Raw genomic sequence first — 26,419 nt, forward strand, 5'->3', positions numbered from 1 at the left:
CTGTAGGTACGCCATGATTTTTCTGAAATAGTAAGCAACTCTTGGTAAAGTTAAAAATAAAATGGAATACAATTGTCCCCTTACTGCAGTCTTGGAAATTTCAGTGGATATTAAAACTGCAAAAATTTTTATATATAAAAGAGGTAGATTCTGTGCTCCTCTTATTATAAACAGGTGTTTTCATTTGGTCCTAAATGAATATCCAGTGGGATATTTGAAAACCAATTCTTTTTGTGAAGAACTGCCTTCACTTAGAACACTAGCCTGTGCCAGAGAATATGAAATGTTCTATCTTTCCACCCCCAACTTAAGACCACTAAGAGCCAGGGCTTTGTGTTACAGGTCCTCACACCCTCCAGAGTGCCCGTCACAGTACCTAGGATAGACTCACTGAGGACAGTGGACAGAGTCCTTTCTCTATGAACAGGGGTGACTGTCATCCAGTTGGAGTATGTTGATTGGACCCTAAATATGAGAGTTGATGTAAACTGAGGCTGAGCAAGAGGTGCCCCAATCTAGCAGAGAAGAAAATCCAGGCTTCCAGATTCTCTTAGGCAAGGTCTGTCCACCCAGAAGTGCCCTTTTAATCCCACTGGCACCCCACACTGATACTCTGTTTGTAGTTCCCGGGACAAAACTGCATGCCTTTGTGAAAGAAAACAGATAATTGGTTCCCAAACTAACTTTCTGGCCAGAGCCAACCAGTGGCCCTGCAGAGCGGCTGGGTCCTGTGGCCCTGGTTAGGATAGAGAGAGAAGGAGGCATCTTCCTGGAGCCCAAGGGGGGAAAGGCTCAAACCCAGCCCATGATGGCCAGATTGCAGCTAACCTAGCTGGTACCCAGTAAGCTGTATGCCAGCAACCTACCAGCTCCTCCAACCTCCTGCACAGCCTCACCCAGCCCAGCTGTCACTAGCACACTGCTGCCCATTGGAAGGTTTCCTTTCACGTCTTGGCCACAGCAGCTCTGGACAGTTTCTCCCTTGCATGCCTGGTGTCCATCACTGATGGGTTTTACAGCAGGAGGGCAAGTGCACTGACACCAGCCTGGTGCCACACAGGTCTCTGAAAAATGGGGATGGGCAGACTGGATCAGCAAGTCCCACACTTCATTCACTCAAGTTTCATCTTTGCAGTTTTTTTATATCCATGCACTATATATGCTTTTTATTTAATTATCTTGAAATGACCTAAGGACAGAGAATTAGGAGGTATATGGTGTGAAATGACTTGCTGGTGAGTGGTCAATATAGGACATGTTTATGCACACAAGACCAGTTTCCAAGGGATGCCAAGGATAGCTAAGTTTCATTTATTTGTCTGAATACAGCATGATTAAGAATGTTCTAAATAAGGTAATGATTTCAGCATCGATCATATAATATCCTCTGATCATTTGATTGGGTCACATGAATTTAAATTTCAGTTGAAGCTTTGCTTTCATAGTTCCCTCTCTTCTCCAAATGTGCCAGAGCATGATGACAAGAATATCACAAATTCCTAAAAATACACCCAAACAAGTATATATATCAACATGTTATGATCACCTTAACTGGAATTTTGAATACAGTATCAGCAAGGATGCTGGAACCTGATTTGGGATAGGAAAGAAATTTATGCCTAATTCTGTTCTGGACCACTGAGATGAAATGACTGACATTTCATCTGAGAGCTTTCATAATGGTAGCAGTGATCTCTGAAAGAGTTTTGTTCACATTGATTTGAATGAAAATTTCTGGAGCTGATGGGGGCTCCAGAGTATCGAACTGGGACTGCAATAACTCAGGGGGCATAAAATGTCCTTTTCTTTTGAGTAAGCGTCCAGAGATGACCTCAAATGACCCATTCAGATGGACCACAAAGAGCTTCACCTCAGCCAGCTTTTCATCCTTCCCCGGCTCGCCACACTTTCGAGGTACACCATCTTTTCCTCGTATTAAGATGTCTCTGTACATTTTTTTCAGAGCTGAGCAGGCTAGAACCACATGCTGTCCCGAGGCTACTTCTCTGTTAAAAAAAGGTGGGGGGTGGTTGGCAGGAGGAGGAAGAGGTGCTAAAAGAATGAAGACATTTAAAATACTTGGTGTCAATTTTTAGGTTGAGTCCAGTCCTATTTTTCTGCTAGTGGAAGGTGTTACAAAATGGCCATCAAGTATCAGGCAGTCCTGGCTTTGAGGTACAGCCCTTCCACTAGTGAACTGAACCATCTTGGGCAAGGTGTGCACCTCCATGACCATTAGTTCACCATCTGTTAAATGGGGCTACTCAGAGGATCTGCCCGTAGAACTGTGGTAAGGGAAGGTTCTCAAGGTGCCTGGTATACAGCAAGTGCTCGGTAAGTGCTGGCTCAGCTCTTATAGATGTAGGACATGGCTCGGGCACTGTGTTATCATTTTTTGTGCACCTACTATGCATCGATGTTGTTCTAAGTGCCACCCTTGCTTTATTGCGCTAATTCCGCACAATAATCTGTGACTGGAACTACATTTATTCCTGTTTTCAGATGAAGAAACAGGCTGTGGAAGCCAAGTGGCTGACCAAGATTCCCAGCTAGTAACTGTGGAGCTCTCTAGCTCTGTCTCCAGAACCTGACTAAACTACATGTCTGTAGCTGGTTAAAATCATTGTTGGTTGTTCGATAGAGATGCATTCCACTTCTGAGATCCTTTATCATCGATCAGTTGTGATTTCACAAGTGTATTTTTTTTTCCCCGTACTTTCTGATGGGTCTTCTTTACTCACTGGCTTATGCCAAGGCCGGATGCTCCTACCTTAGTAGAATGTCATGCAAGTTGCAGAGCCATGGGATCCTGTCCTGAAATGAAAGCAGACACAAAGTGACTTCCAGGTATTGTTTGTTTGCACAGGAACACAGTTAATCATGTTTGTCAGTGTTAATTAAGGTCCAGAGAGAGCTTCATGGTTTTGAGAAGCAAGCCACATACAAGGCTGACGAGTCGTCACTGGGCAGTTAAGCACAGAAACATTTTCCTGGTTCAGACATCAAGGTCTTTTTTAACAATAATAAAAATTGCCCTGAAATACCAGTATGTATCTCCCTCATTTTAATCTCCCCATTGGATATATGTTTTCCCTGGTTCTAATCAGTTTACAAATCTCTTTATTGTATTACATGATTTATTTTAGTGCCTCTGATCTGAAATTCAAGGAGGTATTCACAGAAACCCATATGTCAGCTATCCCCTGGTCTTATTCTTCAAATCCTCCCAAATCAAAACTCCCTTCAGATGAACAGCATTGTAAGAAATTTACATTTTCCCAAAGACAAGTTAACATAGGACACTGCAATGTTTTACACGCATAAAATCTTCCTGAGACATGTTCTCTCTTGCTTCCTGGGGGTAATACTGATTGGCCATAATGCATTTGTTTAAAGTTTTTATTATGAAAAGTTTAAACATACACAAGCAGACAAAATAGTATAAAATAAGTCTATGTACTTATAACACAGCCTCAACACTTTTCAACTCAGTCTTGTTTTATGTCCCAACCATATCCCCATGTGTGCCCCCATCCTTTATTATTTTGATGCGTTTTCCAGAAACATGATGCATTTTTAAATGTCCTTTCTTTTACATTTTTGATTACTACCATTTTACTTAGGAATTTTGCATTTATATAATTGAGAATGACCTGCATTTTTTCTTGTATAGTCCACATTAAATTCTGGTATCAAAGTTATACTAGCCACATAAAATGAGTAGAATAGCTTTCCCTCTTCTATTTTTGTACATTGTATCCCATATATTTTTGTTATGGAGTGTATGTTTATCTCCCCCCAAATTCATGTGTTGAAGCCCTAACTCCCTTTCCCCCAATGTGATGTTATTTGGAGATCATTAGGTTTAGATGAGGTCATAAGGGGTGGGGTCATCTTGATGGGATTAGTGCCCTTATAAAAAGAGACAAGGAAGCTAGTGCACACTCTTTCCTAGTGTTCAAACTGTTGAGGAAAAACAACCATCAACCAAGAATTCACTTAGCAACTAAAATCTTAACTATAAGAGTAAAGTGAAGATGTTTTCTGACATACACAAAGATAGAAGGGAGAACTGTCAACTTCTCAGTCTACCTCCCCCAGGTGAGGATACGGTAAAAAGGCAGCCATCTGCAAGCCAGTATGAGGGCCCTCACCAAGAACCTGACCATGCTGGCATCCTGACCTTGGACTGCCAACCTCCAGAACCGTGAGAAATAAATATCTTATTGTTTCAGCCAACCATCTGGGCCTGGGGCCTTTTTTGAGGGGAGATCTCAGATTATTGATTCAATTTTTCAAATGAACATTGTTATATTTAGGTCTTCTCTTCTTGATTCAGTTTTGGTAACTACAACATTTGAGATTGCAGGAGGAGACTACACGTATAGACAAATCTCTGGACCCTCCTGATTCTTAAGCCAAATGCAGCATCCGTAAGGTCATTTTTATTTGTGGGGGAAAAAGCAGGCTGTATTGTGTCCCTGAACACTGTCTCTGCCATCGGGTCACTGCCATCCAGGCCCATTTTCCCACAGTCATTTACATTTTTCTATATAATTGTCCAGTTTTATCTGTCTTCAAATTTACTGATATCAGATTGTTCACGGCCCTCTTTTCACTCTTAATCTTAATTGTGCTTTTTCTACTTCTTGATCAGTGTTGCCAGAGATTTGTCTATTTTTATCTTGTCAATTAGTTTTGCTCATCACCTACATAGTTTATTTTATATTCTATTAATTTCAGCATTCCTATTACATTCTTCCTTTCAGTTTATTGGCAATTTTTTCCTACTTGAACGCTTAGCTCATTACTTTCCATTCTTATTATTTTTCCAGAAATGCATTCAGAAACTCTAACTTCCTTTTGAGTAATGTTTCAACTGCATCCCATAAATTTCAGTTGATATCACTTTTTTGTTGTACATTTATAAAAATTTTATAATTTCCATTATGATTTTTAACTCCCAAATTATATGTTTTTATTTTTTAATTTTACTTATTTATACAGTTTCCAACCATTTTAGTAATTTGTGAGAATTTTTATTATTGATTTCTAATTCTTTTTCATTATGGTAAAAAATGTGATTGGTATATTGATTTTTTTGGAATTTGTAGCAAATTGTGCCTGTAGCACTAGTACTATGTAATCTAGTAGTACATGCTCAATTTTTATAATGCTCCAAATGTATTTGAAATGGATGTTTATTTTTTATTAATGCTTATGTCAAGTTGATATATTTGTTGTTTAAATATTCTATAACCTTAATAATTTATTGTCTTGTTTACCTGTTTTGAAGAAACATGTTTTAAATTCTCCCACTAGAGAAGTTAACAGTTCTCTCTTCTGTCTTTGTGTATGTCAGAAAATGCCTTTATTTTGCTCTTACTCTTAAGATTTTAGTTGTTAGAGAATTCTTAGTTGACAGTTGTTTTTCTTCAAGTTTGAATACCTGTTTCACTGTCTTTGGGCATCTATTGTTGTAGAGAAGTCGCTCTTAGTATATTGGGCAATCCTCTAGAATATGTATTTTCTCTTTAATAGCTTTAGGTAGGATAAACTTCTTTATCTTTGATGCTTTGCACTTGTACTATTTATCCCGTTCAAGACTCATTTTGCATATTCAGTCTGAGGACTCATGCCCTGTAAAATTGGTAATTACTGTCTCTTTGAATATTGCCTCTCTCCCACTTACATTTTACTTCTTGGATTCATTTTAGCTGTATGTGAAGCTTATTTCATCATACCAGTTTCTTAATTTTTCTCAAATATTTTCTAATTCTCTAAGCACTCTTCTGCACTCTGGGTAATATTCTCTCATCTACCTTTTAATCCACTAGTTCTTCAGCTATGTCTAGTTTATTGTTTAATTCATCTGCTGATTGTTTCATTTCAGATATTTCATTCTTTAAAACATTTTCCTGTTCTTGTCTTCTATTTGATTCTATTATGTCTGTTTCTTGGAGTGTGACTTCTTCCATTCGTGCTTCTTCCGATTCTCCTGCGTAGTGGTTCATTTCCTTGTACGGTCTGTAATTTCTGCTTGTAAATTCATCTTCAGATTTTCTTTGCTTGTGGGAATGCTGAGTTGGAAACATTTCCATAGTAGTTTCAGCAATTCTAGACCAGTTTTGTATTTTCAGCTTGGTCTCTTCCATATAATGTGAATTGGGTGTAGCAAGGTCTTTGGTTCTCAAGAATGACTTTTTTCCCACTTGTGGTCTAGGGGAGACAGCCAGATTCTTTGCTGCTTCTTGAATCCAGCGAGTGGAAATATTTGTAATCCTCAAAGATAGCTTTCAAGATTTATGCAAGACACTCCGGTCTAGCTCCATGCTTCATACAAGCTTACAGCCTCATCTCTCTCTGCACAAATGTGTCTATTTGTGCTTTAGAAGTGGAGATCAAGCTCTGTGTTATTTTATGGCTTAGGAAATAAATGTTATTTCATTTATCTGGGTGTTGACTATATTATTTATTATACTTTCTACATGCCTGAAATATTTTTAAAGAATGAAACAAATTAAAAACAGAAAACGTGTTCGGGAAATGAGCTTTCTTTTTTTTCCCTCCTTTTTTTTTTATTATTATGATTTATGCCTACAGCACCCGGTCTTCCTATGTGGTCTCCCATCCAAGTACTAACCAGGCCTGACCCTGCTTAGCTTCCGAGATCAGACATCGGGCTTGTTCAGGGTGGCATGGCTGTAGACCATGGACTGTGGCTCCACTGGGGTGTGAACTGAGGAGTTCTGTGCTAACTGCTACACTATGGAACCATGTCCGGGAAATGAGCTTTCTATCCTGTATACAAGGAAATGAACCTGTACTTTGAATATGCTTTTTTTAAAAAAAATTGTTTTAATAGTGCCTCAATATATGCATTAGTCAAGAAAAAACACGTTGCTTTAGTCATAATAAAATTCCTCAGAAGCTATGAAACTATAGTTAATAAATGGAAATGTAAAACTATTTAAACGAAATAGATGCTTTCAGACATTTGCCCAGTCAGAATGTATGCTAGACTAATCTAATCACCGTGTATCCATAAGGTCTGGGTCCACTGATCACAAAACACAATGAGAGAAAGTTGGAGATAAGAGAAGCACTTTGACCTTTGTTCTTGAAGTTTCCAAGTACTGAGTCATAATTAAATGATTGGGTTCCTACCTTGGAGAATCACACGGGGCCACAAGGAGAAGGGTTTTCCCAAAGCAGCCCCAGAGGCTACCTAGGCTCCCATGTGGAAACCAGAATTCTCAGACCTGGTCTGCGTAAAGCCAGGCCACAGCTTCACTCACTTCAAATACTGTTTAAGGCTTAGACCCGCTACAATGGATGTGCTTCGTGAGGGCCTCACCGCTCCTTGCTCTCATCCTCACCCTCGTTTTCACGACTTTCTCGCTCCATTTAACTGATTCACTTCTTGTGATGTATTTGTTCTGTGGGTTATTAGGACCTTTAACCGATTAGGAAAAGCAGATTCTTTGAGGTTAGAGAGACTCCCTTCATTGTATGGCTTTGCTCAAGTTGCTTAACTTCTCTGTGCCTTTGTTCATCTGTAAAATGCGGGATCATATTTAATTCATTGAGCTGCTTTGAGATTTAAATAAGAGAAAGAGTAGACTCTAAATAGTACTTTTTGACTGATTTAATAGTTGAAATAAACTGTATTTCTAACTTTGAAATTTTAAAAGAGCTTTAATTGATGAACTTGGTATGCACTGGGATTTAATTCCACAAACAAAGAATACTTAATATGTGCAAAGCACCATGTTTGTACTGGGGATATAAATATGAATGGTGTTGTCCTTGTCCTCAAATGGGCCACAACCTGATGGAAGAGGTGGATGGGTAGATGATCAACTAAATTAGCCCCAGGGCAGTGATAAGGGCTATAAAAACATATACTAAGACAGTCTATGATAACACAGTACGGGGAGAGGCCTTAGAAGAAGAAATCTTGAAGGATAAAGAGGCTTTCAACTGCAGCAGTGCCTACGAGGCAGAGGGAAGGGCATAATCCAAGACTGGGTGGATTAGAGATGGTATACCGAGGCTCTCCAGTACCATTCTGGTGACATTCTCTAGCCCCGCCATCTTGACTGGAACTGGAAATTCTTTATTATCATTATCATCATCACGCTAAGAGCATATCTTTGTAGACCAGTGCTATCCAATAGAGCTTTCTCCTGTGATGGAAATGTCCTCTGTGTGCACTGTCTGGACTGGTAGCCACAAGCCACATGTGGCTGTTGAACACTTGAAATGTGGCATTGCAACCCAGGAACTGGAGTTTACATATTGTTTAATTTTAATTACTGGACTCCCCCTGCCCCTCATCCATACTGCCCACTTAATAAGCCTCACTTGTGAATAAGAGAAAGAATGTTTAAATGCCATTTTAAAATCCATCCATTTGTGTTGCTTTACTTTGTTCTTTAACTTAACTCTGATTTGCAACTCGCCAAGCAGTAAATACTGGCAGTTACATTTTACACACTATAGAAATGTTACATATACATGTCTATGTAGATATTAGCAACAATAATGTGATATTTATTGAATGCTTTGGGTACTTCTCTGCATATTTTTGTATTATCTCATTTAATCCTTCCAAGAACCAAATGAAATGGTACCATCTCTACTTCAGGGGAGGAAAATGAGGCACAGAGAGACTAACCCAAGCTTAGTGGCGGAACCTTATCTTTATTATGTCTATCAGCTCTAGTATAATATCAGTATTATGTTTAAATTATTACTCTGTATCTCTTTTATGGTTCACTCCTATTTTCTAAAGTAAAATGTTGCAAACTTCATTTTGATGATTCAAAGCTTGAATCATTGCATACTCAATATGGACTCCCTAAAACAAAGAACTACACCCTTAGAATGCGCTAGATTAGACCTACTAATGGTTTACGGACTCAAGTCCTTCAAGGCAGGAAAAGGAAAGAGAGTGAGATAGTGGGGTCACAACTGGGTATGAGCCAAGTTCACGGAAAGTGAAAGCCACAATGCTGGTCTCTGGCCAGTTTCATTCTGTTCCTGCCCTTTGGACCCACTTGGCATGTGGGTCTGGCTGGGGCCCCTGCTTACAGTTGCTCTGTGGACCCGGACCTTGACCTACCCTCACAGTGTCTCCTGGGCTGCAGCTAGTTAAGTCAACGAATCCACAGTTTGTAACTCTGGCTCGAGAGAGACCCTCTGTCTAGGAAATGGCCTCATGATGGAGCATACAGGAACGAGGTGCTAATCATTCAGTCCTTCTCTCATTCATTCATTCACTCATAAATATTCTCTCTGACATTTACTGTGTGACAGGCCCTGGGGATAGACAATGATTAACAGAAATGGCCATAGTCCCTGTACTTTGGCAGTAAAATCTAGTTGCAGAGGTAACTATTAATCAATTCTCATACCATCAAATGCCAAGTTGCAACTGGGACATGGGCAATAAGGGATATGTGCTATGAGAGTTTATTACAGGAGATTTTACTTAAGTCAGGGAGAGCTTCCTTGAAGAAGTGGCATAGGAGCTGAGATGTGAAGGATGAACAGAGTTAACTCAGTGATGAGGGAAAGGGAGCACATTCCAGGCAGTGGGACCAGCAGGTGCAAAGGCCTTGGGGAGGAGCAGGGCAGTAGGAGGGACTGAAAGGGGCCACGATGGCTCCAGGGGAGATAAGGATGGGGGACATGGCATGTAAGAGAGTGGAGTGAGATTGGTGGGAAAATTCCAAAGGGCCAGATTCGAATTTGCAAAGATCACTCTGGCTTGGGGGTAGATGCCAGAGTCTGATGATGCTGGCAGGCTAATAGGACCTAGGAAGAGAAGATGAACTTCCCCACGTATGAGGCCCTCTTGGGGATTACTTTCTGCAGGTTAAAATTCTTCAGCCAAGTGTCCTGGCAGACCCTGTACAAGTTAGGGCAGAGGGTGGCGGCATCACTCTGATGCTGAGTTGAGAAGTTCAGGGCCAAGGTTAACATATGTGGAGGCCCCACTGTGTGCCTGGCTTGTGGAGCACTGTCCATGAGTTACCTCATGACTCAGGGACTCTACTGCACTAAGCACTGCAGAGCTTTCAACCAGCATCACCCAGCTGGGACATTTATGTTAGAAACAGACAGCATCTACCTGGTCATTCAGCGGAATCCCTTTTCCCATCTTCATTCGATTTTCCTCTGGGTGGTAGTCATCTGCATCGTAGAATTTCCATCCTAGCTTTAAGAATAAAGTGAAAGGGCGTATGTGGCAGGCAGTGCTGCCTACCCCACCACCCTCTTTGCCACTGGCAGCCCAAGGACAATTCCCCAGGTGCAGGCGGGAGGAGGTCTAGAATGCCACTTCATGATCCCCCCACACGCGGGGCTATACAGCTTTTTTTCATTCATCACTATTTGTAATCACCAAGGAGAAAGACCTGTGGAGGTGCCTGTGGTGAGTTTTACAAACCACTAAAGGCCAGAAGAAAGGGCAGGGAAAGGGAGACAAGCAAGGAGACAACACAAGGGAGCACGTAAGTGGGAGGCATTAGAACAGGTTACCTGGGATGCCAGCAGAGCGCCCACGGTCGATCTGTGGAGAGGACACATGTTCAAATGACTGCCCTTTCCCAACCTCTATCCAGCCCCGCCGGTATTAAAACATCAGTCACCTTTATGATATTGAAGTAGTGTGAGTGATGTCCTCGACCCAGGAGTCTAGAGCATAACTTTAGTTTTCTCCAGGAACTTAAATAATTATCCAGTTACCACTATTTTTTTCCCCAAAAGCAATGTTTTATATCTCACTAAACTCCTATAGTTTTTTTCTGATTTTTTTTTGTCCCTGTTCTATAGATTTTTTTTTTTTTGAGAAAAACGCTGAATTAATAAAGTGATCAAACAAATCTTGAACTCATCCTCGACTCCTCTCTCTCCCCTTGGTACCCTACATCCGGTCTATCAACACATCTTTTGGGCTCTACCTTCAAGATACCTCCAGCACATGACCACTTCTCTTCACCTGCATTGTTTCTCTGACCTCATCTCCCATCACTCAGACACAATGGCTTCCCTGCTGGTCCACAAAGAAACCAAGCCTCGGAGCCTTTGCACTTTTTATTTCCTATAATGCCTTTTCTCCGGCTATCCATGTGGCTTATTCTCTTGCTTCTTCTGAGACTTGCTCAAATACCACTCCCTCAGAGGAGCCTGCTTGAGCTTTCCGCCTGGCACTTTGTTCCACTTACCCTTCTTTATTTTACCCTAGAGCACCTACCACCACCTGGCACATTACGCATGTATCTGTTCACTTACTGTCTGTCTCCCATGCTGGAATGTAAACTCTGAGGGCAGGGATTTTATCTGTCCTGGTCATTAGGTCAGTGACATAGAGTAAGGATTGAGCTCAAATATTTACTGAATGTATGAATATCATAACCGTAATTATAACCATATAAATCATCTAGTTCAGAACCCCCTGGTCTGATCCAAGGCAGAGGGTACAGGCCAAGCTCACACAACCAGGCAGCAGTGGAATGAAGACTCAGGGCTCTGGTTGCACCTCACCCCATTACGTATCACCAGAAAAGCAGCCTTACAGTCTCCAACTTTTTCAACTCATACAACAGTTACGGAATTTGACTCTATGTTTTATTTATTTTAGTTAAGATTCCCCCAATTATTTTAATTTCCCAAGATTTGAGGCTAAAAACGCCACAATAATTTTGGAAAGCTAAATTTACCCACCTGGAGCAAGAACGAGTCTGACCACATAGTTCCCGCGGTTCAGAATACTAAAGGCCTTTGAAGGTTATGATATTTTAGTTAAGTTGTCTTTTACCTCTGGTGGAATGCTGCAGTAGCTGCCTTTCTGATAAAGGGCACGGTTAGATTTGGTTTAATCAGGAAGCCAAAGGCTAGCGTCCCCTGCTCCCAAGTTGGCCAGGCAGGGCTGGGCAGAGGCTTTGTGGTAGCCCGTGTTCCCGCTTCCTCAAAAGCCCTCAGGGCCCTCCCTCCATAGCAACTGACCCCTTCCAGCTTTAGCTGATAAACACTGATCCAAGAACGGGAGAGACAATCAACCGGGAAGATTAAATTCACGTTCCAAAAACCTAATCAGGCCAGGGCCTCGCAGGAGGAAGCTGCCACTCTGCCCAGCCCGACAAAGGTCAGTGGGCGCCTGGTCTGCCCCCGCGCCCCTTGTTCTGACCACAGGCCCCCAAACGGGGGCATCGCGACTGTGCAGCCGCTGCGGGCGCGGGTGGGCCCTTTACAGAGCGCTTTCGCTGGGACTCTCCGTGCGCAGCTGGAGACCCCGGGTCTCGGACGGGTCCCAGGCCAGGTGCCCCAGGGCGAGCGGGCTGGGGGTGGGCAGAGGGGGCAGGTGCCCCGGGCCTCAGTTTCCTCGTCTGCAAAGAGGAGCCGGGGCTCCCTTGGGCCTTCCCAGCGCCGCGGGCCCGGAACAAGAACCGGGCTGACCTGCACCGCCCCGCCCCCTCCCGGGCGCTCCCCGCGCCCCCCGCGCCCCCGGCACCCGCGACCTACTTCCCCGAGCCGCTCACGCCCATGACCAGCAGCGCGCCAGGTGCCGCCATGGCCCCCAGGTCCTCCCGCCTCCCGGCCGCGCGGGCGGAGCAGTACGCGGGCCGCACGCGCCGCCTTGTGTCCCGCGCGCCCTGTGCCCCGCCCCGCCCCGTGTCCCTCGCCGCCCTGTCCCCTCGCCGCCCTGTGCCCTGCCCGCCCTGCACCCTCGCCGCCCAGCGCCCGTCGCGGCGGGAAGCGGAGCCTCGAGGGGCAGGGGGAAGCCAGCCCCAAGCCCCTCCGCCTCCCTCGGGCCCCTGTCGGCTGCAGGGGAGCCTCGCCCTCGCAGGCCACACGCCTCTGCTCCTCCTCCACAAATGGAAATAACTTTTATTTATTTAAAATGTTATTACAAAAAGAACAAGCAGACAATAAATTCACACTTTCCCACACCATACGGCAATAAACGTCCATTCCTAAAATGATACCCCCTCTCGTATATATAGATCGATGCGTATGAGTATTTTATGAAATTGGGATCATGCTGAAGGTAGTGTTTTGTAACCTGGCAATTTGTCACAATAATAGGAGGCGGATATCTTTTGATGTCAATTATAGAATGGACCATAGTGGCACATGTCGTGGCTGTGTGGCTGTGCAATTTAATCCAGCTCCTGTTCTCAGGTGAATTACCTAAGGGGAAGGAGCACCTCTTTGAAGGGCCCATTTAAAACAATGTGTTGATTATGTGTCATTTAAAACATTCCATTAAAAGCACTTTCAATAACATTCTGTCCAACCTTCGTTATCCATATTCATATTACCTGGTGTCCTCAAAAACAGTAAAGCTGACATAAAGCATTTATCTAATATTCAATTTCCCCTGCACTGACTTTGTTTTTCCTACTTAGCCAGAGTGAGCTAGACTTCAGTGTTCCTGGGTAGGGTTGTGCAGATAAAGAAATTGAGACCTGGAGAGAGGAGGTGACTTGTCTAAGGTCTTACATAGTTCAGTTATGGCGGATGACCATTTCTTGAACATCTACCAGCAGCAGGACTCCAAAGACGAATGTTACCCTCCAGGTGCTCCCAGGTGGGTAGGTGATAGATGTGTAAGCAAATGCTGTAACTTGTGCTCTGCTTTACTGGCTCCAGCAAAAAATATAATAATAAAATTAAAAAATAATAATCATAAGTTTTGTTTCCTTTCAATGTTCAAATCAGAATGATTAGCAGAAAGTCTAGTTTTTCTATTCGGATTTCCCCACTCAAGTAATGTCCAAAGGCCTCAAATTTGCTGTACTCATCAAGGTGGTTGGTGGCAGGAAGAGCACACTCAAGTTGCATCATTTGCAAAGGGTTTAACAAAGGGACTATTTATAGAGATGCAGGTGAGATCAGTTAAAGCAACAAGGGGGCAGTGTCTTAGTCCCAGGAACTGATGGGAGGTGTGAAGGGGCAATGGGAGGGAGTCTTTATGGTGTGTATGTTTGGGTGTGAGAGGGAGTGGGGGACAGAGAGAGACAAACAAACTGTATAGATAGAGATTTCTTACAAAGAGAGACAGACACTCCTTGTTGACCCAACATGGAGAGAATCAGGAGAATAGATGATTTCCCCTTCCCTTCTCTTGCCCTCTGATCTCCTGCTAGTGACCAAACCCCACCAGCCAAACCCATTTGAAAGGTAGAGACCTAAGCCGTCTGTTGAGTGGGCCCATGCGTGCTAATCTCCTTGATACAGAGCAGGAAGAAAAGGGTGGAGAGCATATCTGATGGGGCAAAGGAATGACATCCAGCACAGCAGAACTCAGGTGCTCCTACGAACTGAATTTCACTTTTTTTTTTGGGGGCTTCAGAGAGTGCCACCTGCTGGTTCTGGTCTTCTTTGAATGTTTGATAGAATTCACTAGTGAAACCGTCTGGTCCTGGACTTTAACTTTTTGATAAGTTTTTGATGATTGTTTCAATTTCCAACCTGCTGATCAGTCTGTTTAGATTTTCTAGTTCTTGATTCTGTCTAGGAAGTTTATATTTTTCTAAATACTTGTCCATTTCTTCTAGGTTATTAAATTTGGTTTTATATGCTTTTTCATAGTATTCTTGTATGATCTTTTGTATTTCTGCGATATTAGTCGTAATTTCCCCTCTTTCATTACTGATTTTGTTTATTTGTGTCCTTTCTCTTTTTCCTTTAGTGAGTCTAGCCAGGGGTTTGTCAATTTTATTAACCTTCTCAAAGAACTAGCTCTTTGTTATGTTTATTTTTTCTATCTTTTTTTTGTTTTCAATTTCATTTATTTCTGCTCTAATTTTGATGATATCTTTCCTTCTGCTAACTTTAGGCCTCATTTGTTCTTCCTTTTCTAGTTTTTTAAGATGAAGTGTTAGGTTGTTTATTTGGGCTCGTTTTTGTTTTTGGAGGTAGGCCTGTAATGATATGAACTTTCCTCTTATGACCACTTTTGCCATGTAGGTGGGGCTAATTTAAAAGCCTTTAAAGTGAGTTGTCCATATTCTTCTATGATATATCAAAACTCGGTAAGTGGTAGTTTCTTAAAGTCTAGTGCAGTGTCCAATCTGAAACCATACCAATGAATTTGTATTTACATTAAAATTCCTTCATTTATCTTGTACTTTGAATGGACCTTTTACATGCAATGATTTTATAACATTATGCACCGTTTGGAAAGTATTGGGTCAGTGGTGCGAATCGTCCAGATATTGACACACTTCATTATACAATATATTTTTAAAATCACCTTTGTAATATCACCTTCAATTGCATCAGAAAAGTCTTGGGAAGAAGCTGTCAAGCTCCCAAGGGACCCCAGGTTTCCGTGGATCTCCTTTAGATAACTACTCCTTTGAGTTGTTAACTGCTGACTGAGGCCATTAGCTTCTGTTCTAATTATCTTTTCTAACCAAGGCTGAATTAAAGACTATGGGGTTTGTAATTCTTTCCCCCACAATTTACTTTGTTAAAGTCTGTCTTCTCCACTTTACTCTTGTCTTCTTGACTGTGGGAATCATGTCTGTATCCTTAGTATCTGTTGCTGTGCCTGGTGTATAGCAGCTGCTCCAAATACACCTATTGAATTAACTACTGGGAAGGAAAAAAAGGAAGAGTGAAGAAAGGAAGTGAGGGAAAGGAGAGAGTGAAAGAGGAGGGAGCCAATCTCTGTTACCTTGTTGGCAAGAACTGTCATGAATTTTAAGTAAAGCCTGACCCCTAGTGGAGCCAGTTTGTTGGATGAGCTGGTCAGAGAAAGTTGCAAGCAGAAAGCAATATCATTTCTCACCTTGACCCTCTCAAGTCCATTCTGTCAGCTTGTTTTTCTCTGTGCCTGTATGAGATTCTGAGCATATCCAATAGTGTTCACATTCCTCATGGAATCTTCACAGTAAAGGGTCTGATTCCTGGCTCTGCAAGTGCATAAAATTAATTTCTATCAATCTATCTAGGGTTGATTGTGCCTGGAGAAATGATTCTGAAGCAAACTCATAATTAGTGACAAATGCGAAGGTATTTTGTTATCTGTAAATTTCTGTTACAAAGTCTTAGTTTCTTTTTTTATCAAGATATACTGACATAAAACATAGTATAAATTTAACATGCACACTGTGTTGATTTGATACACATATATTGCAATATGATGACCATCATAGTGTTAGCTACCACTTCTATCATGTCACATAATTATCATTTCTGTTTTGTTTTGTTTTGTTTTGTGGTGGGAACAATTAAGATCTAGTCTTTTAGCAACTGTGAAGTTTATAATCCAGGATCGTTGTCTATAATCTCTGTACATTAGATTTCCGGGACTTATTTATCTGCTAGTTGCAAGTTTGTACCCTTTAACATCTCCTAATTCCTTCCTGTGTTAATTTCTTTTAATATGAGACCGATGTATAGGTCCCAGAGCTATTCATGTATTCACGATTTGCAATTCAACTCATCCCACTCAGGTTCCCCAAACCTGAGAAAACAAATGATTAATCAGAAGAGTGCTAGGTGGGCACGGATTCAGAGTGAAAAAGTATTGAATGGGCAGGGCAGATGTTTACCACTAGCTGGTAATAGTCTAATGAGCCATAGTCATTATTCTGTATTGTTCACTATTTCCTGTCCCAGGAATCCCTGGAGACTTGCAGGAGACTTGTGTATTTGTACCTCCTCTTCTGGGTAATGTGTGTTTCATCCTTTCTCCATTTTCTATAGCTTGTTCTCTTTCTCTTACTGTGTTGTAAAAGCCTCTTGGTGTATTTGTTTGTAATATATTTTTTCTAACTTGTCTTTTATTACTGTATAGTATTTTAGCCCTTGAGAAGTTTAAGATTTTTACCTACTATAATTTCTGAAACAATTTTTTTTGAGTGTAACTAGAAGTCATGGCACTTCTTATATAACACGCTAAAATATTTTGATATTTATTTCTGTCATGTCAACTAGGAATGATTTGATCAGCAGAAAAAATGTTTTATGCATGTTAGAAAAAATAAGTAAATGATTTAGTAAACTTTTTTTTCTTATCACTTTATTATTTTAATCGTTTATGAGTGATGCTCCTTTATAGACAAGATTGGAGTGTATCAAAAAAAAAAAAGTAAGAAAATTCATGGGAGGAAAACACAGTCTTGAGAAAATTCGGTCCATACACTTATTTTAATTCTGTGTATTGGTAAATGTGAATTGCCAATGTATGATTTTAGTTGGTCTATCTCCTGGAAAAATGAGTGTTCTTTGTGAATATTTTGCAAACCCCAATGTCATGTTTTTCAACTTTTTTCCTCTGTGTAGTTTCTCTAATGAGTATTTAAGAAACACGTGGACCAAATATTTTCAGTTATTTAAAAATTATATATTTTTTGTAAATATTTAAATAATAAAAGTAAACCTGGATCTTTAAAAATTGATAAAATAATGGTTTCATATTGATGGAAAAGATGATATTGTTTGATATCTTTCACAAGTCATCTGTATGAAAAACTTGAAAAAGCTTAGATTACGGGTTAATATTTTGTTGGCTTATTTCCTGAGATTTGACTTCTATGAAATTAGAGAACACAAATTCACAATGATAAGTCATCAAAATGACAGCAAGTGCAGAGGGCTCTGTCAGGTAGTATTGGATTGTACAGTAATGATGGACAGAGCTCAATGGTGACTGCATTCAGATGCTAACCCAACCAGGATGGCACACATATGTTGCCATGGAGAAGGATTCATATTCCAATCTGGCTTCATTCAGCCTTGGAAAGTCATTCTTCATGTTCTGTTATAAGCATTTGCATATGGTGTAAAAATATGCTCAACAACATGTCACTGATTTTATTCTTTAACTAATGAAGAACCATTAACTGTCAGGAAAGAGCCAAACTTCACAATCAGTTGTTTCCCGTAGTCCATTATTCTTACAGTATCCTGACATCTCTTTTTTTCACATTAAAACATGAGAAATTTTGGCCATAAAGGAATAGGTAAAATAATTTACTTTAGAAACATTAAGCAGGCCAATTGAGATTAAAAAAACCATCCTTACTTTGCATTATTGGTATTACAAAGTAATCATTTTAAAAGTATTATTCCTGAGCTAGTTCATAAACAGTAGGATGAAACAAAAAAAATCAATTTTTGATGGCAGTTTAAATGTAATTACTCTCTCATCATGCTCTGAGAGAAAAACAAAACCAAATTCTCTCAGTCATGCATCTTTGTAAAAAAGAACGGTAGTGTCTCTGTTCTCTTGCAGTATATTTCAAATTTTGATGGAGCTACTGTTAATACATAAGATGCTATCTCAACTTTGGGCACACCACTTAAATTTTGGAAGCTTACTTCTAGAAAATGTGAGAATACTGTTCTGTATACCTCATAGTGTTTGAAATGAAGCTGAAAGCATTTGTAAACTGCAAAATGCTATAGAAATGATGGTGGCATATATTAGATAACAATTTAGAATTGTTCAGTTTTTAAGTCTATTCCTGTCTTAGCTACTAGATCTGCTATCGCTATGTTACATCAATAGTAACATGCTAGTGAGGTGAACATACTCCAAGATTAAATTAAACAATACAATCTTTGAAGTAGTTGTACAACTTTTGAAAAATATAGCAACTATTAAGAATGTTAATAGAATAGCTGTGAAAATTATAATTTAATATTACATTTCAAATTTCTGAAATCTACATAGAATTATTTGATCACATTTTCCTCAGAAATGGCCATACCATTGAAAGAGTACTAGATAGACCACATATGTATGTGGACATTATTTGGAAGGACCCAGTCTCACATCACCAGAATGGAATCTATCTCCATGCCACCCTGGGCATAAATTGGGAAGATCTCTTGACTGTCATGATTATAGACCCGGGAAATAAGGCTCTTCCAAGCCTGTTGGTTTATCACATGGCAATTTTAATGCTCCTGGTAACCCTGGTTCATCCTCTCTCCTTTAAACAGGATTGGATGTCTTGAGTCAGAAGTATATATTATTAATGATCATTTTATGGGTAGAAAAATGAAATGAAAGTCAAAGGTTTTCTAAAGAGCCCAGAGCAAATGTGATTTAACTCAGTTTTTATGCTTGGGTGTGGGGTGATTTGTGGCGGGTAGAATGAACAGTTTTTCACTTTGTAAGTTGATGGAAAACTCACTTTATATACATTTTTGCTAGTTTTTTTTTTTCTTGATTTAACTCTGGTTCATGTCATATGACATCGAAATCAGACATCTGAACCAAATTTATGTTTAACCTTATACAAAACTTCAGAAAATCATAGAATGGAGCCTCCCATTAGTTTGGGAGGTTGAGAGTAAAAGGGAGAATAAAAGGGAGAATAAAGCAACTGTGACTGAATGACAGTGAATGAAAAACATGAATCATCTGGAAAGATTGCTCAGCCTCAGATGAACTAGAAAAGCGTTGGCTCACTAACCTATATTCTCTGCTCACACCATTAGCCTCCTTTAGTTACACGGTATATTAAATAATCTGGATCCTTAATATAAAACACTTCATTTAAAATTTTTTTCTTCTCTAGCTGTGTGTAGGAGGTACATTATCTTAAGCACATAAGAACTAGGGGGTAGATGTTGAGAGAGATGTAGGAAGGAAAAAAACTCCTGTCACATAACAGTGGTTCTGATTATGTATTCAAGGAGAGCAGTTACAATTTTTTGGCAATCCTGCTTAGGAAAAAGGATTTCTGAGAAAAAATATTATGCAAGTGAAGGAATTCTTTGTTCAAATCCTGAATATTTATTGACATCCAAGCCAGGTGATTGAATTTCTTCTTATCCTCTCTGGTTGGAGGAAAAACACCTCTTTCCTCTGGATGGGATGCCACCAGCTTCTTTCAGCTTGAGATCAGGAGGCACACTGAGCAAATTACTGAAAAAGATAAGTTTGTCTTTACTTTAAAAAGTTGTGGTAAAATACACATAACATAAAATTTTCTATCTTAACCAATTTTAAGTGTACGGTTCAGCAGTATTAGATACATTGACATTGTTGTGCAACAAATCTCCAGAACTTTTCGTCTTGCAAAACTGAAACTCTGTACCCATTAAACAAGTCCCCACTGCCACCTCTCCTCAGTTTCTGGTACCTACAATTTTACTTTCTGTTTCTATGAAATTAAATACTTTAGATACCTCATATAAGTGGATTCATATAATATTTGTCTTTTTGTGACTGGCTTATTTCATTTAGGGTAATGTCCTCAAGGTTCATCCATGTTGTAGTATGTGACAGGATTTCTTTCTTTAAAGCTGAATAATATTTCATTGTGTGTATTTACCATGTTTTGTTTATCCATTCATCTGTTGATGGACATGTGGGTTGCTTCCACCTCTTGGCTATTGTGAATAATGCTGCTATGAACGTGAGTGTGCGAATATCTCTTTGAAATCCAACTTTCAGTTCTTTTGGATATATGCCCAGAAGTGGGATTGCTGGATCATATGGTAGTTCTATTTTTAACTTTTTGAGGAATCTCCATACTGTTTTCTATGGCAGTTGTACCATTTTACAATCTCGCCAACACTACACAAGCATTCCCTTTTCTCTACATCCTCACCAACACTTATTTCCTTCCTTCATTCTTTCCTGCCTTCCTTCCTGCCTTTTTTAAGTAATAGCCATCCTAATGTGTATGGGACCATATCTTGTGGTCTCGATTTACATTTCCCCAATGATTAGTGATGTTAAGCATCTTTTTATATGCTTGTTGGCTGTTGTATGTCGTCTTTGGAGTGATGTCTACTCAGCCTTTAGTGTTTTGCACTCAGCGGACTGTCTCTCTTGTTCGCATAAGGACTGCCCTTCTTTACCGCCTGCCCCCGCCCCACCCCCACCTCCCCACCCCCCACCCCCAGCTCCTAAAAGAGAAGTTGTAGCAGCCTCCAAGGATATGTGTAAGAAGACAAAATGAAATAGTTGAGAGAGTGAGGGGAAGGGAAGTTACAATGAGGAATGTAACGTGAAGCTAAGGGTGAGTGCACAAGAACACATTTCAAAAGCCTTCTCTAGTTGCTGTGGCTGCAAGTCCCTTAGCAGCCAGGACAAAGGGGAAATAATCATTTCTCATAAGGTAAACCCAAACCAGCTTCTCAAAAGAGCATAGCCTCTCCTTTCCCAGTGGGTCTTTACACAGGGGACATTGAGATGTTGAGGATGACATCTTATATTCCTTCATCACAGACAATTCAATAGCAGTTTTCATGCGGCTCTTTCTTAAACATCCCTCCATAACAGGTGGTGACAGGAGAAGACTGATGGAATTCAACCTTCCTCTACCTTTTTGTTATATTAGGACCCTCAACGAGTGGATGAAGCCCCCTACATTGGGGAGGGCCCTCTGCTTTACTGAGTCCACTGATTTGAATGCTAATCTCTTCTGAAACAGCCCTCATAGACACGCCCAGAAATTATATGTATGCAGCTATCTGAGCATCCTGTATCTCAGTCAAGGAGACACATAAAATCGACCATCACAACTCCCTCAGCCTAGTCCTTCCTGGTTCAATCCCATATACTCCATCACTGATTCTGCTACTCCTAGGCTCTGCCCGAATAACCTCTCTGGTTTCTTGTTACCTAGAGCAGGGGTTTCAAGCCTTTTCATGTAAAGACAGAGAGAGAAAAATTAAACATTTTTATTGTACCCAAGTGTTAACTGGAGGGATGTAGGGGAGTATGTATGGCGCTTGGTGAAAAAAAAAAAAAACCTTTTGTATATAATTATAACAAGAAAATAAAAAGATATTTGGGAAGATATGAAATAATTTGCATAAAACTTCCAAATAATGCCTCTTTAATTTATTTATTGAGGTATAACTTATATATGGTAAAGTGTACAGATAAATGGGACAAATTTTTACACATCCATTCATCCACGTAATCACCTGCCAGATAGAGATATGGAACATTCCAGCCCTCCAGAAGGCGCCCTTCTGCTCTGCTTCCAGCTCATAACGGATGAAATGCCATTCTGACCTCTATCATTATAGATCAATTTTATCCATTTTTGAATTGCATGTACCCAGAATCATGGAATATGTACTCTGTAACTGATTTCTTTCATTCGACATCACATCTATGTGCTTGAAGAGTAAACTGTATTGGCAGCCCATTCCTTTTCATTGGTGTGTAGTATTATGTTCGTGAACATACTGATTTATCCATTCTGCTATTGATAATCACATAGATTATTTCCAATTTTTGGCTACTAGAAATAAAAGTGCTATGAATATTCTTGAACATGATTTTTAGTGAACAGAGGATCTCATTTCTTTGGAATATACCCAGAGGGGTGACCGGATTGTTTAAACTTTCTACATTATTACTGCCTCTTGTTTGTTTAATTACTTGTTTTGTCAGTTACTAAGAAAGACTGTTAAAATCACCAGCTTTGTGGATTTATTTCTCCTGGTAGTTCTGTCAGTTTTTGCTTTATATAATTTGATACTGTGATATTAACTCCATACAAATTTAAGATTAAAAAAATTTTCTATTGAAAAAATTTTTTATTATGAAAGCTTCCTCTTTATCTTTCATTTGCTATTTGAGATATTCATTATTCCTTTCTGTAGGAACCAGCATCAAATATCTAGTTTCCTTGATTATGTTGTATGCTCATAAACTTAGAAAATCTTATTAGATAACATGTTAAATTTCTATATCAGTTAGAATTACATTTATCTGCATGTATCAGAAAATAACAGTGGATTAAATAAGTTGGAAGTTCATTTCTCGCTCATAGAAAAGAAATCTGGAAGTAGCAGTTTAGGACTGGATGGTAGTTTCACACAATCGTCAGGGACTCAGGCTTTCGTCTCTCTGCTTCTCTACATTAGCACAGGCTTCTGGGCTGAAGATCACCTCACAGTGCAGTATGGCTGCTTGGCCCTCCAGCCATCATGTCTGCATTCCAGGCAGCAGAGCAAAAGAAGAGAGAAGAGTGTAAGATCACTTTTATTTATATTCCATTGGTCAAAATTTAAATACATAGCCACATTTAACCTCAAAGGAGCCTGTGAACTATAATCTTTATTTATGGCTGTATATATAATAACAGTTTTTGTTACTGTGTTATAGTTAGTTATAACTGTACCCTTTCTTGTTGGTATTTTTGGCCCTCAGGCCTTCTGTCCTGGGCCACTTGTCTTGCTGTTTTAAAGGAACCACCTCAGTCCTCCTGGTTGGGAGAGGTCTCTAATTTGTACAGAATGAGTCTGATCTGTGGTTGAGACTGTCCTATAGGTTTCCTGACTAACATCTCTTCTTCACCTGTGACAATGCTGCCCATTGGGGGGTCAGCGGGCCACCTGCTGCCCACACACAGTTTACAGCCAAAACATGAGAGGACCTGGGATGTTGCCAGTCCTTCCAAGAGGCTCCAAATGAGAAAAGTAGATATTCTTGGCGTTTTAATGTGATTAGAGTTCAAGAAACTCAGACATAAACAACACGAATTGAAATGCTTGTTTCTTGTTCCCAGGCAGCCTTTGTCTGTTAGTGTTTTACTATGATGTCTCCATTCATTTAACTCAATAATAGAAATCTTGATATAATCATGAAAGCTCATATTTACTATATGCCAGGCACCTTACTTGTACTATTGCCATATTTCACAGATCAGACAACTGATGCACAGAGAGGTTAAGTAACTTCTTGTAGTCACACAGCTCATGGCAGAGTTCTGAGTTTATGTTTTAAGAGAACCACTGACCCTCCCTCATATTGCCTCTTGAGGGAAATTGGAAGAGTTACAGCACAATTTTGAAAGCGAGATGAAACTCGCTTGAAATCTCCCAAGACACTTGTTTCAAGAAACATAACTTTCTAGCATCCTCCCTAGCGTTCACTCCTTCATCCCCATCAGGGTTTAGAGTTAGGAAGAACAGTGAAGGAGGTACTTCCGTTTTCATCTCTTATCTTACTTTCCTTTTCAGTAGCTCGGCCACCTCCTCCTTCCACCCAGGATCTTGCTCTGGTTTCTAAGATGCTCCACTGAAATAATGCCACCGAGGTGTTAGCTGACAATCTTCAAGGCTGCCACACCCAAGGAGTGGGTATCTGATGGTGGAATTTCAAGCTTGGACAAGGCTGGTGTAGGTAGGATGTGTTTCTTCAGAAAGGAAAGTCCCTTCTTAAATCATCCCAGGTCCGACGTTCAACTTGCCTTTCTTTGTTGTTGTTTTTTTTTTTGATTTAAAATATCAATATTTTCGTTATTGTATGTAATAATGATAGAAGCTTCAAAGCTCCTGTGATACAAGTTATGGTATACACAAACAGCAGCCTGAATGTACAGTTTCTCACCAAGGTTTCAAGGAAGAAGCTTACTTCCTCCCATCAAGAGCTCCATGCACCTCTTCCTCCATTCAAGTGGCCTCCAGCAGTGGGTTCCCTTAAGAGAAACCAAGTGTCCTAAGGCAGAGATTCTAGCCCATCAGATTCCCTAGAGGTCTTGTTCAAACGCAGATTGCTGGGTTTTGTACCCCCAGACCTGATTCAGCTGGTGTGGAGTCTGTGAGAATTTGTATTCCTAACCAGCTCCAGGTGATGCTGCTACTGCTGCTCCAGGGCCCTCATTTTGGACAACACTGCTTTATGGGTAGCTGTTGTGGCTTCCTGTTGCTGGAGGGCCTCACCTGCTCTGAGCTTCTGGATGTGGCTGGGATCAGGGGTTGAGTCAGCTGTCCCTGTTGTCTCCAGCCATGCATGCATTCCAGGGAGACCAAGGAATACCCTGAGCATTGCCTGAATTTGTGGACATTCGACTTCACCTTTGTTCCTCCCTTTGTCAGAACAGAAGGGAGGAAAAGGTGCCAGGATGAGACTTTTTAGGTGTCTTTTTTAACATCTTGCTACTTGGCTTAAGTTACTGAGATTGGATGATTACCTAGCTGGCCCAATACGTTCCTTCTTGTTTATCCATCATCAGTACCATGGTCTGGAGTGATGAAAATGTTGGCTCTCATGTTTTATACAACAATGTCAGGTTAGTAACTTACTGTGATCTTGGGATGGTTTTCCAGAAGCTCATAGAGAATAGCATATCTTTGCTGTTTTGCTACATCTAAAAAAAAATCACACAAAGTAGGATATGTTGGTTGTAAAAAAAATTCAAGTGGTATGGGGCTTGTGTAAAGCTCAAAATGAAAGTCTTCCTTTTCTCTTCTCCCCAGATTGTTCTGAGTTACAGATCTTAGCTGTTTCTTTTTGAGCACATATTCAGGGCTGATACCTGACTGTTGTCCAACATAGACTGTACCAGTTACTAAAACACTGAACTGCTTCTGTAAGCATTGGAAAACAATCTCTTCCTGAGTTCTCACTCATTCCATCCCCCACCCTGCCCTCTGCATTCCGGTTTCACACTGCAGGGTACATGTTTAAGTTAGACTTCTTTGTGAACTCAAGTCAAAGCAAGATGGAAGGGTGGCTGAGAGCCCACAGTATCTACAGGCAGTTAGAGAACAGATGGAGGGGCAGAGGAAACAGGCTTTGGGGGACAGGAAGCACTGGACAATTCAGGCAGGGCTCAGAGAAAATGGATACCACCCTTGTCAGTCTTGTTGTCTGTCTGCTCAAGCATGACTTTCTCCAATTCTGAGGACACAGTGTCTGACTGACCTAGGTTGGGCAGGTTTCTGGTTTAAGAAACCAGGTGGGTGGAGATGCTATTTACTGAGAGATGGAAGAGCAGAGAAGGAAGGTGATCATGGGGAAGGTCAAGAGCTCCAATTTGAACAGATCCTGTGTAGTCCCCAGTCATCAGGTAGAAGAAGAGTAATATCAAAGGTGACCAAGGAAGTGTAGCCAAAGAGCTAGGAGAAAAAGAAAAAGCTTCATGGGAGCCTTCAACCTTCTAATGCTACTGAGAACAATAAGCTGATTGAAGTGTGTTCAGTGGATTTGATAAGCCATTTAAATTGTTTGAGCAAAATGGTAAAAATTTACTTTCTCTTTAGGAAAAAATATAATAGAAATGTACCCAATACCAAGGGAAAATTGAAGAAGAAAAAAAAGCTTTGTATTTTAAAATTGCTGATAGTATTGATAGAAAGGACTATTCCTTTCTCTGGTGGCAGGGATGGGACATGGCTGGTTGTGTTTAGGGGAGCTAAGTTTTAGCAGGGTGATGTAGGGTTAAGTTCTTAACATTGAGGTTTTCCAAAGTGAAATTTAGCCAGCATGTTTTTGTTTGTTTGTTTGTTTGTTTGTTTATTTTTTGGAGAAGAAGAATCTGAGCAAACTAAATTTTTACAAGGAGAAGTTTGTATGCAGAAAAGGCAGTAGAAGTAGGAAACTATAGTTTCACTAAAATGAGTTCTCCAAAATAGAGGAGATTTGAAAGTCATAGAATTATTTTGGATGGAAAATAATTACTTTTCACTC

At 40.4% G+C, this 26,419-nt stretch overlaps 2 protein-coding genes and 1 pseudogene across 5 annotated transcripts in view; 1 reads left to right on the plus strand and 2 right to left on the minus strand.

The window, feature by feature from the left end:
- Positions 1-1,277: 1,277 nt before the first annotated feature.
- On the minus strand, positions 1,278-12,653 carry IDNK (IDNK gluconokinase). 3 transcript variants are annotated; one of them, XM_039875681.1, is made up of 5 exons: positions 12,532-12,653; positions 10,549-10,579; positions 10,139-10,225; positions 2,771-2,814; positions 1,278-2,006 (listed from the first exon to the last, which is right to left on the minus strand). In XM_039875681.1, exons 1-5 carry the CDS (start codon positions 12,579-12,581, stop codon positions 1,661-1,663), a joined length of 558 nt encoding a protein of 185 aa, XP_039731615.1. In that variant the 5' UTR covers positions 12,582-12,653; the 3' UTR covers positions 1,278-1,660. The 3 variants fall into 3 exon arrangements, with proteins under 3 accessions (XP_039731615.1, XP_039731617.1, XP_039731616.1); XM_039875683.1 differs by having other exon boundaries at positions 10,139-10,221; positions 12,532-12,624; XM_039875682.1 differs by lacking the exon at positions 12,532-12,653 and adding an exon at positions 11,734-11,915 and having other exon boundaries at positions 1,282-2,006; positions 10,139-10,221.
- Positions 6,595-6,710, minus strand: LOC120613045 (uncharacterized; annotated as a pseudogene).
- FRMD3 (FERM domain containing 3) overlaps positions 12,031-26,419 on the plus strand; it is a 283,990-nt gene continuing 269,601 nt past the window's right edge. The window contains exons 1-3 of one of the 2 annotated variants that reach the window (XM_039875676.1): positions 12,031-12,154; positions 22,870-22,975; positions 23,968-24,130. The gene's annotated coding sequence lies outside the window, so the exon portion shown is untranslated. The remainder of the gene's footprint in view (positions 12,155-22,869; positions 22,976-23,967; positions 24,131-26,419) is intronic. The other variant, XM_039875678.1, reaches the window with a different exon arrangement.

Source organism: Pteropus medius, unplaced genomic scaffold, assembly GCF_902729225.1.
Source record: "Pteropus medius unplaced genomic scaffold, Ma_sr-lr_union100, whole genome shotgun sequence".
Taxonomy (NCBI): domain Eukaryota; kingdom Metazoa; phylum Chordata; class Mammalia; order Chiroptera; family Pteropodidae; genus Pteropus; species Pteropus medius.